We start from the raw sequence: 17,214 nt of genomic DNA on the forward strand, positions 1-17,214 counted from the left end.
TGTACCCCAAAAAGAGAATAGCTATAGTATGAACTGCCCCTCAGGCCTTGCAGACCTCCAGCTCCAATCCCCAGCTCCCCTCCCCCTTCTTTTCCTTTAGGGTATATTCACACGGGCAGGCAGGTCCTGGCAGTTCCCATACACTACATACTTGCTGCGGTCTAAACGACCGCAGCGAGTATGTAATTATACCGCCCTTAACCCCTTCTGCTCCCGCCCGGCTCCCCTGCTGTATGCATACATTACCTGTCCTCGCTGTACGAGTCTGGCATCCTGCTCTCCCGTCCGGCCAATCAGTGGCTGCAGCTGGGCAACACACTAATTGGCCGGACGGGAGAGCAGGACGCCGGACCCGTGCAGCAAGGACAGGTAATGTATGCTTACAGCGGGGGAGCCGGGCGGGAGCAGAAGGGGTTAAGGGCGGTATAATTACATACTCGCTGCGGTCGGTTAGACCGCAGCAAGTATGTAGTGTATGGGAACTGCCAGGACCTGCCGGGCTTGCAGAGAGAATCTCGCTGCGAGCCCGCCCGTGTGAATATACCCTTAAGCTATATACTAATATATTATTTAGAGGGACAACTATCCACTATTTAGGATGAATGTTGTGCCATGGTGTAGAACTTTGGATCTTTGCACGTGGGTCAGCAAAGGAGTGACCTGTTACATTGGTCTTGCGTGGTGATGGCTTTTTGCTGCACTATAGGGAAACAGGGAAATCCCTGTGTCTGTGGGAAGTAATTCAGGCATTTTGTGTAAACCGGCTCCAATGTTATATCATCAATCATGGATTCTGGTGAGAGTGAATGGACATACTTACAAATCTATTCTCATTGAACAATATAGTATGTTCACTGGCAGAGAGGAGGTAGGTGGTGGTGGGAGAGGCAGAAAGCAGGTAGGTGGTAGGGGCAGTGATGGGAGAGGCAGAGAGGAGGTAGGTGGTGGTGGGAGAGGCAAAGAGGAGGTGGGGGAGAGGCAGAGAGGAGGGAGGTGGTGGTGGGAGAGGCAGAGAGGAGGTGGGGGGAGAGGCAGAGAGGAGGTAGGTGGTGGTGGGAGAGGCAGAGAGGAGGTAGATGGTGGTGGGAGAGGCAGAGAGGAGGTGGTGGGAGAGGCAGAGAGGAGGTAGGAGGTGGGGGAGTGGCAGAGAGGAGGTAGGTGGTGGTGGGAAAGGCAGAGAGGAGGGAGGTGGGAGGCAGAGAGGAGGAAGGTGGTGGGCACAGTGATGACAGAGTCAGGTAGGTGGTGGGTGCAGTGATGGCAGAGAGCAGGTAGGTGGTGGGTGCAGTGATGGAAGAGAGCAGGTAGGTGGTGGGTGCAGTGATGGCAGAGAGCAGGTAGGTGGTGAGTGCAGTGATGGAAGAGAGCAGGTAGGTGGTGGGTGCAGTGATGGAAGAGAGCAGGTAGGTGGTTAGTGCAGTGGTGGCAGAGAGCAGGTAGGTGATGAGTGCAGTGGTGGCAGAGAGCAGGTAGGTGGTGGGTGCAGTGGTGGCAGAGAGCAGGTAGGTGGTGGGTGCAGTGATGGCAGAGAGCAGGTAGGTGGTGGGTGCAGTGATGGCAGAGAGCAGGTAGGTGGTAAGTGCAGTGATGGAAGAGAGCAGGTAGGTGGTGGGTGCAGTGATGGCAGAGAGTAGGTGGTGGGTGCAGTGATGGCAGAGAGCAGGTAGGTGGTGAGTGCAGTGATGGGAGAGAGTAGGTGGTGGTGGGTGCAGTGATGGCAGAGAGTAGGTGGTGGGTGCAGTGATGGCAGAGAGCAGGTAGGTGGTGGGTGCAGTGATGGCAGAGAGTAGGTGGTGGGTGCAGTGATGGCAGAGAGCAGGTAGGTGGTGAGTGCAGTGATGGGAGAGAGTAGGTGGTGGTGGGTGCAGTGATGGCAGAGAGTAGGTGGTGGGTGCAGTGATGGCAGAGAGCAGGTAGGTGGTGAGTGCAGTGATGGCAGAGAGCAGGTGGTGGGTGCAGTGATGGCAGAGAGCAGGTAGGTGGTGAGTGCAGTGATGGGAGAGAGTAGGTGGTGGGTGCAGTGATGGCAGAGAGCAGGTAGGTGGTGAGTGCAGTGATGGGAGAGAGTAGGTGGTGGTGGGTGCAGTGATGGCAGAGAGTAGGTGGTGGGTGCAGTGATGGCAGAGAGCAGGTAGGTGGTGGGTGCAGTGATGGCAGAGAGCAGGTAGGTGGTGGGTGCAGTGATGGCAGAGAGCAGGTAGGTGGTGGGTGCAGTGATGGCAGAGAGTAGGTAGGTGGTGAGTGCAGTGATGGGAGAGAGTAGGTGGTGGGTGCAGTGATGGCAGAGAGCAGGTAGGTGGTGGGTGCAGTGATGGCAGAGAGTAGGTGGTGGGTGCAGTGATGGCAGAGAGCAGGTAGGTGGTGGGTGCAGTGATGGGAGAGAGTAGGTGGTGGGTGCAGTGATGGCAGAGAGGCAGAGTCTGGATAAGTACATGGTGAGAGAGCAGCAATCAGGGCTGTGAGTCTTTGTGAGGTGTTTGGATTAGATCACCTCGCTGCGACTATATGTAAGGAGAGCCAGTGACCCTCACCTGTGTATGATGAGGCTTGTTGGTAGTATGGTAGAACCATGCATTACATTTGTCTGATGTACACTTGTAATCTATTGCATGACAAATAAAACGCTCCTAAACCGCACCTACAGCCATAAACCAGGGCGTGAGAGGAAACCGTTAGCGGGAAATCACTGCGCGGGAAGTCAAGGCGCCGGCAATTACCGCGAATTTGAATTGAATTGAGCGGGAAAGTGGTGCAGTACTGCGGGCGGCGTGTCACTATCGGCTACGGCTATTGGTGGGGAAGCCCTCCGACCGGTAATCGGGCGGGAAAGTGCTGCGGTGTGCGGTACTATCACTTTTGTAACTGTTGTTCTCCCCATTTTGCCTCATAACCAATGTTGTGAGGCAGCGCCGTGTAGTTACCGGCGCCATCACCGACCAGACCATGGCGATTGTAAGACCACGGTGCTTTCTGTCACCTGCCCATGACGTCACATCACTGTATGTCGGTGTTAGGTCACCGTGTACACACGGCCCCCGGTGCCTCATGTACCGCATCATTCCCTCACGTAGGACAAGGTGACGGTCCACGCGGGAAACGAATGAGGAGACTCCATGTGGCCCCGAGCCTGACTCCACGATATACACGCCTGTATAAGACTGGCGGCGACATGAAGGATTCCCTGACAGGAACGGGGGTGGGAGGCTACAGAGGAAAAGTGTACAAGCGTGCGACAAATACACGCGGAAATTCCCCGACAAATAGCGCACAGCAGAATTTCACATGAAACCGTCGTTCGAGCGCGGCAGATGCCGTGCCTCCCGTGCCCGGCCAGGGACGTTCCGTTCTCATACCGCGGTATCGTGATACGGCGGTTTCCCTTACAATTGTCGCAGACAGCGCTGCGCCCGCTTATATTTCGTTTGTATAGATTTCGTTTTGCCTCGTTGGCAGCAGACACGTCGGCTTATTACTTTGTATATGGAGATACATTGTAGCAGTGGTCACAGTGTACTGCATACATCTTCCTTATAGCACCGGCCCGTGCCCGCCGTATTAGGAGAAGCAGGCAAGTGCCACCTCATCACTGACAGGAGTCTGGGCTACAGTAATGTAATGTGGGGCTGGTGGATGGCAGACTGGCATCACACATAGCAGGGAGCCCAGCTACTGTGACATGACGGGCAGGCTCCGCCCACATGACCGGAGGGGCCAGCTCCATATAGGACGCCTATGGCCAACACGACCTATTATAGCGAATTTACGGTTCAAGACTGCGAAGGAATTTCAGGATTAGGCTTCTGCTTCACTTGTCTGATCGCTGGAATCCTGCTCCCTGGTATGGGAAGGACTGGGAAGGCGATGTCTGTGGCGATGTGTTATATCACACATAGTACGATACGATCGTTAGACTGCCGATAATCGCGACTAGTTATCCTGAGATGGCACTGACAGCTCACTGACATCCAGATTCTGGATGTCATCTAGCAGCTTCTCCATCTTCTGGAACACTGGATGTCATCTAGGAGCTTCTCCATCTTCTGGGACACTGGATGTCATCTAGCAGCTTCTCCATCTTCTGGGACACTGGATGTCATCTACCAGCTTCTCCATCTTCTGGATTCCAGAAGATGGAGAAGCTGCTAGATGTCATCAGGCGTCATAGAAGATGGAGAAGCTGCCAGATGTCATCCAGTGTCACAGAAGATGGAGAAGCTGCCAGATGTCATCCAGTGTCCTAGAATATGGAGAAGCTGCCAGATGTCATCCAGTGTCCCAGAAGATGGAGAAGATGCCAGATGTCATCCAGTGTCCCAGAAGATGGAGAAGCTGCTAGGTGACATCCAGTGTCCTAGAATATGGAGAAGCTGCTAGATGTCATCCAGTGTCCTAGAATATGGAGAAGCTCCTAGATGTCATCCAGTGTCCCAGAGATGGAGAAGCTCCTAGATGTCATCCAGTGTCCCAGAAGATGGAGAAGCCGCTAGATGTCATCCACTGTCCTAGAATATGGAGAAGCTGCTAGATGTCATCTAGTGTCCCAGAAGATGGAGAAGCTGCTAGGTGACATCCAGTGTCCTAGAATATGGAGAAGCTCCTAGATGTCATCCAGTGTCCCAGAGATGGAGAAGCTCCTAGATGTCATCCAGTGTCCTAGAAGATGGAGAAGCTCCTAGATGTCATCCAGTGTCCCAGAGATGGAGAAGTTGCTAGGTGACATCCAGTGTCCCAGAAGATGGAGAAGCTGCTGGATGTCAACCAGTGTTCTAGAATATGGAGAAGCTTCCAGATGACATCCAGTGTCCTAGAAGATGGAGAAGCTCCTAGATGTCATCCAGTGTCCCTGAAGATGGAGAAGCTCCTAGATGTCATCCAGTGTCCTAGAATATGGAGAAGCTGCCAGATGACATCCAGTGTCCTAGAAGATGGAGAAGCTTCTAGATGTCATCCAGTGTCCTAGAATATGGAGAAGCTGCCAGATGACATCCAGTGTCCCTAAAGATGGAGAAGCTTCTAGATGTCATCCAGTTTCCCTGAAGATGGAGAAGCTCCTAGATGTCATCCAGTGTCCCTGAAGATGGAGAAGTTGCTAGGTGACTGACATCCAGTGTTCTAGAAGATGGAGAAGCTGCTGGATGTCATCCAGTGTCCCAGAGATGGAGAAGCTGCTGGATGTCATCCAGTGTCCTAGAAGATGGAGAAGCTGCTGGATGTCATCCAGTGTCCTAGAAGATGGAGAAGCTGCTGGATGTCATCCAGTGTCCCAGAGATGGAGAAGCTGCTGGATGTCATCCAGTGTCCCAGAAGATGGAGAAGCTGCTGGATGTCATCCAGTGTCCTAGAAGATGGAGAAGCTGCTGGATGTCATCCAGTGTCCTAGAAGATGGAGAAGCTGCTGGATGTCATCCAGTGTCCCAGAGATCGAGAAGTTGCTGCATGTCATCCAGTGTCCTAGAAGATGGAGAAGCTGCTGGATGTCATCCAGTGTCCTATAAGATGGAGAAGCTGCTGGATGTCATCCAGTGTACCTGAAGATGGAGAAGTTGCTAGGTGACATCCAGTGTCCTAGAAGATGGAGAAGCTGCTGGATGTCATCCAGTGTCCTATAAGATGGAGAAGCTGCTGGATGTCATCCAGTGTCCCAGAAGATGGAGAAGCTCCTACATGTCATCCAGTGTCCCATAAAATGGAGAAGCTGCTAGGTGACAGCTCGCCAGTAATACACTTGTCACACTTGTCAGGCCAGCTCGTCCCCTTCCCTCCCTGCGCGCCCACTTTTTCCCCCTCATGTCCCCAGGAGGAATGTGTGATGCCCGGGAGGGGGGTCCTCCTCTCCCCTGCTCCCTTCCCAACACTGGGCTCGTATTTAGGAAGTCATTAATCACATCCCCTCCCCCGGAAAGAGATGGCGGAGCAAACCTGTGAAGTCCGATCCCGCACCCGCCTTCCCCCCTAACCCCCTCCTCTAAAAAAAAAATCCACGTTTAAAACCAATCTCTCACTTCCTTATCTGCTGGCAATGCAGAGGTTAAAAGTTCATAGAGCAGTGGTAATAGGGGGGGTTATGCGTGGACTCTCACACTTGTCATAGAGAGCACCCTGTGCTCACGCGTGTCTGCCGTCCACCAGTGTATATATATGCGTGTGTGTGTGTGTGTGTGTAAGAGTCGCAGGCGTGTTCAGGCTTCATTCATAAATGATTTCCGTGCTGGCGCGAAGCGCGGCGCCCATTGGCTGAGCCCCTCCAGGCTCCGTGGTGAGGCATGTAATTGACAGAGTCACGTGTGCGGGCTGAGGGGGAGCGAGCGCAGCAGCGCAGGAGGGAGCAGCACAGGAGGGAGAGCACGCTAGACCATGCGAGCGAAATTTGGGATCGCTCCAGATCAGGATGTCACATTGATGCAGCGGATCACCCCGATCACCGAGGAAACTTCTCATCTGGCGATTGTCAAGCAGGCGGCGTCATGGCCGAAGGTTCATAGCCCACTATTTCCTTCTCGTCTTCTGTGTATCTGCTGCTAGACAATCGCTGCTTTGGAGTCGGCCGAGCCGGGGGTATAAGCAGGGGGAGGGGAGCTGCGCCGACCCACGCGAGTATCCTGCCGGTACCGGGCACCGGACGAGGGCCATTGTCTGCACAGTCCGAGGAGGCTGCTTGAGAGCAGATGCTCCACCTGTACTCGGTGTATACACAATGAGCTCCCTCCGTGCATGGGCAATAACAAGTTGTTGTGCAATACTCCTCGCACCTCACTTCTCCCTCCTCCTCACTGGTCACACTGGACGTTCACCTACGTCTAAGGGGTTAGGTCAGGCTAGGTAGGTGTCTGGAGATGATGGTACCCGGATCACTCTGCATCATTGTTTGTTTGTGCTCTTTTCCCCAGGAGGGGCTGGTAAAGGTGGCAGAGAAGAGCAAGGGAAGCTGCCCGAGCAGGAGGAGGAGGAGGAGGAAGACATCCAGGTCCTGCGTGGTGCAGGCCACTGCAAATGGTTCAATGTGCGAATGGGATTCGGTTTCATCTCTATGACCAGCCGGGAGGGAAGTCCCTTGGAGAACCCAGTTGATGTTTTTGTACACCAAGTAAGTGGAACCTTTTCCTCCCCCTCCTTGCTAGCCACCCACTAGGAGATGGATAAACCACCCACTTTGACTCTTTATACACCAAGCAGTCCAGTCAGGCATCTGTTTTGCCTTTGCTGGCTTCTTTTTCTGTGTGGTGAGGACACTTTTATAAAGGAATACTTAGGTGGATGGTGACTGCCGCCCCTGTGACTATCTTACCGTAGTTTAACCATTTGCTAGAGGAAGTTGCAACCTTTTTGAACGTAGCTTGGCTGGCTAGGGTTACAAGTCTATTTATCTCCTATCTTTCTTATAGGTAACTAGTCAGCAATTTGCATACCCCCCCCCCCATTTCATGGCATATGTCGCCTTAATGAGTCCAGTGCTAAATGGGTACTACCTTTATTTTACTTTGAGAGCGACAAAAACAAGAAGCCCGATTCTTACTGTGTGATCTAAGAAAGTCCCGAGTGCCACCAAAAGATGAGGAGTCAATAATAATAAACTTAATGGCCGAGCTGTAAAAGGGCCATGTTGCCTTTACTCTGGTTGTGAACAGCAGGAAATCTCTTGAGTCCTAACTCTGTCTCTTTAAGGGCATTGAAGTCAGGCAAGCATGTGGCCAGAGGCAGTTCATGTGTAGGCTTTATGTGTGGACTGTGTACATGGCTTGTACTTTCTCCCAGGCCCATGGACAAGGTTTGATGCTGTAGCCTCCAACACATGGGTATTTCCAGATGTAGTGTTCGCCTTGTAAACCACAATGTCTTCTAAGCGTAAACACGAGGGACGTAGACATTAGTTTTAACTATTTACACCTATGGAGTACTGATTCAGAATACAACATTTTATGAAAAGCGTAGTACTCCACAGACAGCTGGATCACATTTGGAGAAGAAGGTGCCATCAATATGCATGGAACAAGCTGACTTCAAGTATGTACTTATAGGCTATATTCCTACCATGTAAAAATGACGTCTGTCTTGTCAAATAATGTCCGTTATTATGCTAATAACGTCCGTTATTTTACAAAACAGGCATCATTTTTACATAGCCTTAGACTTATGTTTTCAGCAAGTTCTCTTGTATGCATCAAACCATATAAACTGTGCCTACGATTTAGGGATTGAGACTGAGCAATAGGTCTCCTTGTCCTGCCCATACTGTTCCAATATCCTCTTGTGATTGCTTTGATTGGGGCCATGATACAGCCCCAAAGAAACAAAGCTCTGGTGACATGGAGCTTGATGGGTCACATGGGGACATCTCTGCTCTTTGCTGGATAGCTTATGCCAAGGCTCGGTGCTCAGTGCTTTGTCTTTTTCAACAAATAGGTGTCGAGTGTGAAATCAAACGCGTGGGAGATTATTTTTCTATAATGCCTTTTTTTTTTTTTTTTTTACCGCCCCCACTTCTTGTCCTTCCTGCAGTATGTGATATGACACAGTCCATTTTTTTTCTTGCTTTATATCTAGTTACCTAGATAGCTATCAGTGTTTTAGCTCGCTTTTCATTTGAACCTCCACAAGGTTGTTAAATAGTTTTTATGATCTCATAAATTTGCTTTATAGATGAATAAACGAAAAGAGAAAAACAAAACTTCCTCATTGTTGTAACTGTATCTTTGTTTCCCTTTTTATTTTCAATCTTTGACGTGCTTCTGTAAAGGGATTGTGAGGATGTGCAATATAGAGAAATATTATAGGACTACTTACACACCTGCCCACACATATTTGTGGAACTGAATTTATAGACAGATTGAATGACACTGAATTTGGACGTTCATTTAGATTTTGTGAGTTCTATTGCATTGGACTGGGCAAGGAATAACTGGCTCATCTAGGAACTAGTTAATCTAGTAGTGAATAGTTGTTTTTGGGGTCCAGATTTTTGCCTGAATATATAAGCTTACTTATAGATATGTACATTTTGTGAGGCCATGTATACATTATTTAGCATTAGGTCTGGTATATCTGTTATTCTTGGCACTTCTGTCTTTATACAGGGATGTAACTCAGCTCACTATAAATTGTCATGCATGCTATGCATGAAATCATATTGCAGATCAAGAATGATGCTATACAGGCTATTTATTACCTAAAGTGAAAGATGTATTGGAATTCTTTAAGGCTATGGATGTTAATGTCATCCCCTATGATGTATTTCCCTATAGGCACGTGCCTATAGGTGTAGGCTGTATTAAATGCATATATTAGTAGCACAGAATAAACAAGATAGGATTGATTCCAAAACTGCTTATGAAATAGATTGGTATCTTTAACTAATAACCAACCATTACACATATACATCTTATATCCTGTATATAGGGTGTCTAATGCTTGCAATGGAGACACTTGACAGGAAGCTTTGGTTATTGGTCACATTCTTATTCTAAAATAAATGATAGCCAAATAGGTTAATGTGAAGTGATATAGAGTGTTGTCAGATATGTAAGAGGTCTGGTGTGTGGGGTAGTTAAAATAAGTTGTAAACTTATCATTTGGATATATTATAGACTGTCATGTTTTCGTTTATGAAGTGCAGCACCTATACACTGTTTTGATGCTTTTTATTGTATACTATATGTTATTGTATAATATAGACTGATAAGACAACCTATATTCCTATACAGGCAGTAGAAAATTTATATGACATAATGGCTTTCTTTTGTGCCTTCTGTGTATATATTAGTTTTTATTTTAGTTTGTTGGTTGTTACTACTGTTAAACATATATTCCAAAGTGAAATAAGGCTTCTGATCACTGTTTGGTGTTTATTGCTGCCATTTATTTTATCAGAATAATTTTATTTAGTTCCCTATTGTAATGTTTTTTATTGTATTTTGCATCATGATACAGTGTTATATTCATGGATGGGTTAAATATATGTTGTATGTGAGTTTTTGTCACTACTATGCACTTCTATTGCTACCATGATGAGCAAACAATTACTTCCATTCTAGAAAGAATAAGAATTCTTACAGTTAATTTACTCCAATGATTATCCGATTCAGTAATCTATATAATTACCCACCAAATTTAGGAAATGGGTTTTAAACAGAGAACACATTCCTATTAAAATGATGTTAAATGTGTTTAAGTATTTCACATTTTGCTACTTTTTAAAAAAAAAAATCAGTTCTTAGTAATATTACAGTTTGCTTCCAGTGCCATGGCTTGCTCAAATCCTGAGTTTGTTTATAAGAACCGTAAACTTATTAGACTGCAAGAAAGTTCTTACTAGGTATTGAGGTCCACTATTAAAGAGGAATATTGTGGCCTTTAATTCAATTTCATTAATTCATTCAATATGAACTTTTGTAATTCAATGAAACAAAACAACTACTAGCTGGAAACTAGTGACCACAAGTGTTCATTCATTAAATTAGCCCTCATAATATGTGTTTAATTTGGAGTTTGTGTGTTGTGATGCACTGAATAAGCTTACTCACACTTACATGTTTTATGTGGTATGTTTTTTTTTTTACTGATTATTTGCCCTTGTTTTGTTTATTTTACAGAATTTTAATTCACCATGGTATCATTTCTGACCATTTTCATTGATTTGTTTGTTTTAAATTTGTTTTATCTGTTAGTAGTATTCTATGAACTTACCTAGTGTATTTAAAATACTTTAAATAGACAATTCAGGCTAGTGGCATCTCTTAAAATGAGTTACTAGGCTGCTAGAAATACCAGTTAAATAGATATCCCAAACTATTTTCTGGTGGAATGAATGACGTCAGTATGTTGTAAATGAGAACACAATATCCATACAGAAAAATGTTTCACAGTAATGGGAGTGTATTTGCAAGCAAGTCTGCTGTAGACAAGATACCTTTTTTTTGATGATGCCTTTCAAGTGGACCGTGTCTAAATATATATCAGAACTTTCTTTAATGTTAGTTGCAGATATTTAGGATTGATAAGTTATTAAAGCTAGAAAGCTGGTTGCATGGTCTGCCTAGTTTAAGAGCTGCCAGTAACACAGATCAGCCATGTTTCTAGACAGTTGAACAATTTCCCCATTGACTTGTGTTCTGAAATCTTCATGGTAAGCAATGCTCCCCCTTGTGTGTTATATACCTGTTGTTGAGGAAGTCTAGCTTATCCTGTGGTACCAAATATTTATTTTATTCAATGATGTTCTTTCTAACTAATCAAAAAAGTAATAGTCTTTCTCTATGAATATGTTTCCTAGCCAGTTTAATTTTGCCTAACTAGGAGTAGAAGCCATTCTTCACCTGTGCCAGAAGGGATGCCATTGATTGATAAATTATAGCTTATACTTGAAGTGTTGTGATTTACCAATCTCTCCATATCCACAGTAAATAACTTGCTGACTTCTATGAAGCTTTAAGGTCTTTTTAGCGTCAGTAGAAACATCTAGAAGTCCACAGAATGCCTTAGCATAGCCATACAGCCATGTGTTCTGTCATATGAACTAATTTGTTGTTAGTTTGTGCTCAGCAGCACAAGGGTTAACATTCCTTCCCCCACTCCATTGAAGATCTTTTGAATGGGAGGAATTTGCACCCTTTGGCTCAGGTTGCAGACTCTCTTGATCAAACTAGGGAAGTTGAGGGTCATAGCTGTTCATTGCTTACTACTTCCTTGGGCATTTTTATGTCTTCGTTAACCTTTATTTTGTTTGCAGTTATAGGAGCACAGATGCCTTGGCAAAACTATCATATATTTGTGGGATATGTTCTCCCAAACTAGTTTTTTAGTAACCTATATGTTTGTTCAGCCATTCCTTTTAACCTGTTAGTAATCAGGTTTGATCAGTGTATGAAAGAACAGGACAAGCCTACTACTATATGGAGGTTGAAAAGCATGACTTATATTTTGGTTTGCTTAGCATTATTTTAACATATAGATAAATTTGCTTATTGAAAAATCACAGATTTCAAATGTTACAAATGAGATTTTTTTTTAAATGTTCATATTTTTTAAACTGAATCCTATTTTTTATTAATTGCGCCGAGCTTTCATCAGAAGTATAGATGAATTTAAAAGCCAAATTTTGAAATTTAGTGTGTTGGTTAGAAATCATACTAGGGGCGTATAGACCACTGGTTTTCTGAAGAAGCCTCTTAACCACAGTACAGCAACTAAGTTGTAAAAACTACTGTTTTACTCCTATACGTTCACATAGGGTACTGCAAAATGTGTCTGCTAGACTCTAAAATCACTATTTGTACTTCTGTTGGGTTATCATTGGGAACACTAATGTGTTAGGAAACCTGTTGGGGGAGGTAGATGGAGTATTCACATTTTTGATGCATTCAGGAGGTTAAAGTGGGGCCCTATTAAGCTTAACCTCAACCTATTACAGCTTTTTTGACATGCAAACCCCACCCATGAATGTCCCTGGACAGCTAATACCGAGCTTTTGTTTCTTTGGCAGAAAGGGCTTTTTTTTTTCCTCTAGACTGCTGAAAGGAAAGAAAACAGTCCTTTTTCAATGTTCTGATCAAGTGACTTCCCTCCAGTGAGTCAGATAGGGTTGAAGGTGAATCACAGGATGAATCAGACATAAAAAATCTATTTTTTCCTAGAAATAACATTTAGCAAAAATGGTTCATTTTTGTTATAGAACTAGAATTGTTTTTTTTTTTGCAAAGTGTATATGTATATGTGTGTGTGTGTGTATATATATATGTATATTTTTTTTATTTTTTTTTCCAAACACACTATGATATAGTAGTAAGTAAATATGAGCTAGTATTGTACATGAAATATGTGACTGTCTTAACATGTCTTATGTTTTTGTTTTTTTTTTACATCCGTCCATGATCTATAAAAAATATAAATGTTATGTTAAAATAAAATGTTGCTATAAATTATCAGTGGCTGCTATGTGAAATGGTATTGCCCTGGTTTAATACCATGTCATGCTAGCTTTGTTTTTGAAGATAGTGAACGTTACCATATTTTCTCTGAACTCACATGGCAACTACAGTGGGGGAAGGGTCCCACCCACCAAGCTTCTGGTGGGGGCTGGGATTCTTGCCTGAGAATTGTGGTGATAAACACTTCAATCTTTAACAAAGCAACATCATATAAAGCCTACAACATGTAACCTTCAAAAATTAGAGGGACTTAAATTAACTGTTACCTGGCTGGACCTTTATAAATAACTATCTTTTCTACACTTGCATTTATGTGTTTGAGGCATCTCTCTCAATCGATATGCAGTCCTTTAACAGTGTTTTCCTGAATGTTAATGTATGTATGTTTTGTCTTTGTGAGTGGGGGGGGGGGGCTTGGGGATGAATAGATTTTATGTCCATAGTTTATTTATTTTTTATTGTCTTTTAATCTTTCCTTCTATAAAGTCCACACAGTGTGTCTGTATAGTTTAGAAATTAGATGCACATGGTTTATACCACTAGGAGTCCAGGAGAAGGAACATTTGTTTGAGTCACGTTTTTATTGATGATGGATATGTAGATCTGATGAACAGAAATCCTGAAATGTAATAATAATAATAATAATAATAATAATAATATTAATACCCTTGTATATAGCACCAACATGTCCAAGGGGAGATAAGTGCACACAATATGGGAAATGAATGTGTTTGGGATTTTATAAACCTGTTTGACTTAAAGAACAAAGGGCATGCAGTGAATTTTAAAACTCACAATATCCTCCATCTTTCTGTATAACTACAAATTTCACCTATTCGACAAAAAAAATAGTATGGTACCCTGTTAGCCAGAAAAATCCATATGACAGTAAATACTTTCATTTAAGGTATTTTAGGAGTGATACCTTTATTAGCCTACAACAGTAATGGCTAAAATCTGGGGAAAAAAATTGCATGCAAAAGATGCTGGCTTCTGCTTATTTTTCTACAGTGCGTGGACTTGAGTACAAGCAAAGCATTACAATATTAAACAATATATACAGTTTTGTTTAAAAGTTTACATACCCCAGCAGACTTTTTGCCTTTTTGTCCTTTCTTCAGAGAATATGAATGATAACACAAAATCCTTTTCTACTTATGGTTAGTGGTTAGGTGAAGCCCTTTATTGTCACACTAATGAATTTTCTCTTTTTACATCATAATGACACCCAAAAGTATCCATATTAACCTGATGACAAGTTCATATACCCCAGTTCTTAATACCGTGCATTACCCCCTCTAACATCAATGACGGCTTTTGTGGTAGTTGTGGATGAGGCTCTTTATTTTCTCAGATGGTAAAGCTGTCCATTCTTTTTGACAAAAAGCCTCCAGCGTCTGAGAATACCCAGGCTGTCTTGCATGAACTGCGTGCTGGAGATCTCCCCAGAGTGGCTCAATGATATTGTGGTCAGGAGACTAAAATGACCACTCCAGAACCTTCAATTTGTTCTGCTGTAGCCAATGATAGGTCAACCTGGCCTTGTGTTTTGGATCATGGTAAAGTTGGAACGTCCAAGTACGTCCCATGTGCAGCTTCCGAGCTGGTGAGTGCAAATTTGCTTCCAGTATTTGCAGACATCCTCCATTCATTTTTCCCTCAACTTTGACCAAGTTTCCTGTGCCTTTGTAGCCCACACATCCCCCAAAACATCAGCAGTCCAAACCTCAGTGCTTTACAGTAGAAATGATGTTTCTTTCATCATAGGCCTTGTTGACACCTCTCCAAGTGTAACATTTATGGTTTGGGCCAAAAATTAGATTTTGGCCTCACCACTCCAAATTGTGCTGTTGTTTGTTGGCAACATAATTTGTGGCATTTGCACAGTAATGCCTTTTTTATGGCAACTCAACCATGCAGCCCATTTTTCTTTAAGTGCCTCCTTATTGTGCCTCTTGGAACAGCCACACTGCTAGTTTTCAGAGAGTCCTATATTTGAGCTGATGTTGTTGCATCTCAAACAATTTTCCCGGCAGTTATTGCTGAAATGTTTGTGTCAGTTTGTGTCAACTTCTGTGCATGTTATCAGGCTAAAATCAGGGTCATTTGGATGGTTTTGGTTGTCATGATCGACCTGTCATTGGCTTCAGCAGAACAAAGTGAAGGTTCTGGAGTGGCCATCTCATTCTCCTGACCTTAATATCATTGAGCCACTTGGGAGATCTCAAGCACGGAGTTCATGCAAGACAGCCCAGGAATTTACAGGAACTGGAGGCTTTTTGCCAAAAAGAATGGGCAGCTTTGATATCTGAGAAAATAAAGAGCTTCATCCTCAACCACCACAAAAGACTTCAAACTGCCATTGATGTTAGAGGGGCAATAAACGGTATTTAAACGTTTAAGCACAACTGTATATTAGTTTAAATATTTATACTTCAATTTTCCCGTGGCAATTCAAGTACATTATTGCACGCACATCTCCTGTTTACACAGAAGAATTTGCGGCTGATAACAGTGATTTTTACGGGCAAAGAAAAAATCAAATCAGCTAATCGCTGGCTCTTTTACACGGACTGATTATTTGAGCGTTCCTAGTAGCGCTTGTTAGCTATATTTGGCCTATGTTAAAGGGCCTTAACAGCTGCAGTACACAGACTAGTTTGCTAATCAGTTTTTGGCTATTTTCATACAACGTTTAAAATGACGTCCGTCATTTTGAGTCTAAAATAACGGACGTTATTTAGCTGTCTGGCCTCCCCTTAGTGAAATAACTGGTGTTTGCACATTATTCTAGTTTGGGTTACTAATTAGCCTTTGGGTGTGGCTTAATTAAAAAGTCTATTGAATTTAATAGTAAAAACGGAGAAAGAACGCTGGAAAAAGAAAAACTGCGAGTGAACAACTAAAAAAAAAGTCCGTTGTTTGCAAAAGATGTCCGAAAATAATGATCATGTTCATTTTTTTGACGTCCACTGTAAAAATGTCCATTATGCGATGCATTGTGTGCATTGGACGTCCGTCTTCCCATTGACTTTAATGCATTGCCATTGCAATTAGTTAAATCGCAGCAAAAACTAACTTTTTTAAAATCGAAATTGGCGCCTTTTCTCAATTTTTGACGTTGTATGAACATAGCCTTTCTTTGGACTGTAGCTTGAAGAGTCACATTAATGTAAATACACATTATACAAAGTCTGCCAAACCTGCTTCTGCCAACGGGTTCGGCCAGCATTATAAGGTGTTAGATGAGCCTCTAAATTTTCCACTGACAGATGATATTGGGCGTGATATAGTTTCACTTCCTGACCCTTTTGTTTTTGGAGGGATAAGCCAGAGCAGTCTGGCTGCAGTGTACTCCTCCCCCTAGACAACACATGAATGTTAGGCTTTGCCAAAGTTCACATGCAATCTACCAAACAGTCATTCAGCTGACCAATTATAAATGTGCCTGCGTACATTCAATGTCTTCCTGTTGACCTAAGCCCTTAAAGGGAACCAACCACTCAAAAAATCACCCTAATGATAAGGAAACCAGCACGCTTCCCAAACATCCCCCTGTACCCTCCGTGCCCCCCCTCTATTAGACTGTATTGTTACTGGGCGGTCCTGGGCGGATCTAGTCACGGTCCTGGGCGGTGGAATAGCTGTAATCACGCCCAGAGGGCGCGGCGACGTCTTTAGCACGTGGGAGAAGATTCTGACGCACTGTGCATGTGCGGCATCCTGAAGACATCGGTGCTCCGCCACTGTGGAACGCAAGCCCTGGGTGACGTCGGCAGAATGCAGGTCTTTCAGTCACGCCCCTCTGGGCGTGGTTACAGCTATTCCACCGCCCAGGACCGTGACTAGATGCGCCCAGGACCGCCCACCGTAACTACTTGCTCGGCATTTACATACAGCGCGGGAAAACATAAAAGTAAGAATATGGTCTAATAGAGGGAGGCACGGAGGGTACTGGGGGATGTTTGGGAAGCGTGCTGGGTGATGTGCCAGCATGTTTCCTTATCATTAGGGTGATTTTCTGCGTGATTCTATATATGTCTATATAGATTTGTGGCATATCCACAGGTGGTTTCACCTCTGTAACACTTACCTGTTAGTTAAACTGCAATTCCTTTTAAACACTTTCACCAAACAAGCAACTTTAGACAGACTGGAGAGTTCTCAACATTGATGACTACATTCCCATCTGATAAGGGAAATGTTTAAATCTAGTCACTTGTTAAATTCAATGGACACACCATGGTATACATCTGCATACAGTTTTGCCCATAATACTGGTGTATATATAACT

At 44.2% G+C, this 17,214-nt stretch overlaps 2 protein-coding genes across 5 annotated transcripts in view; one reads left to right on the forward strand and one right to left on the reverse strand.

The window, feature by feature from the left end:
• The window catches only part of HACE1 (HECT domain and ankyrin repeat containing E3 ubiquitin protein ligase 1), a 153,310-nt gene extending 149,821 nt beyond the window's left edge, over positions 1-3,489 (reverse strand). For 2 of the 3 annotated variants that reach the window (XM_069974775.1, XM_069974773.1), the window contains exon 1: positions 3,474-3,489. The gene's annotated coding sequence lies outside the window, so the exon portion shown is untranslated. Of the gene's footprint in view, positions 1-2,977; positions 3,081-3,473 lie in introns of those variants that run through there. The other variant, XM_069974774.1, reaches the window with a different exon arrangement.
• The window catches only part of LIN28B (lin-28 homolog B), a 79,925-nt gene continuing 66,100 nt past the window's right edge, over positions 3,390-17,214 (forward strand). The window contains exons 1-2 of one of the 2 annotated variants that reach the window (XM_069974780.1): positions 3,390-3,568; positions 6,888-7,084. In XM_069974780.1, the coding sequence (XP_069830881.1) occupies positions 7,007-7,084 (78 nt within the window). In that variant the 5' untranslated portion in view covers positions 3,390-3,568; positions 6,888-7,006. Of the gene's footprint in view, positions 3,569-6,332; positions 6,475-6,887; positions 7,085-17,214 lie in introns of those variants that run through there. The other variant, XM_069974779.1, reaches the window with a different exon arrangement.

Source organism: Dendropsophus ebraccatus, chromosome 6 (genome assembly GCF_027789765.1).
Source record: "Dendropsophus ebraccatus isolate aDenEbr1 chromosome 6, aDenEbr1.pat, whole genome shotgun sequence".
Classification (NCBI taxonomy): domain Eukaryota; kingdom Metazoa; phylum Chordata; class Amphibia; order Anura; family Hylidae; genus Dendropsophus; species Dendropsophus ebraccatus.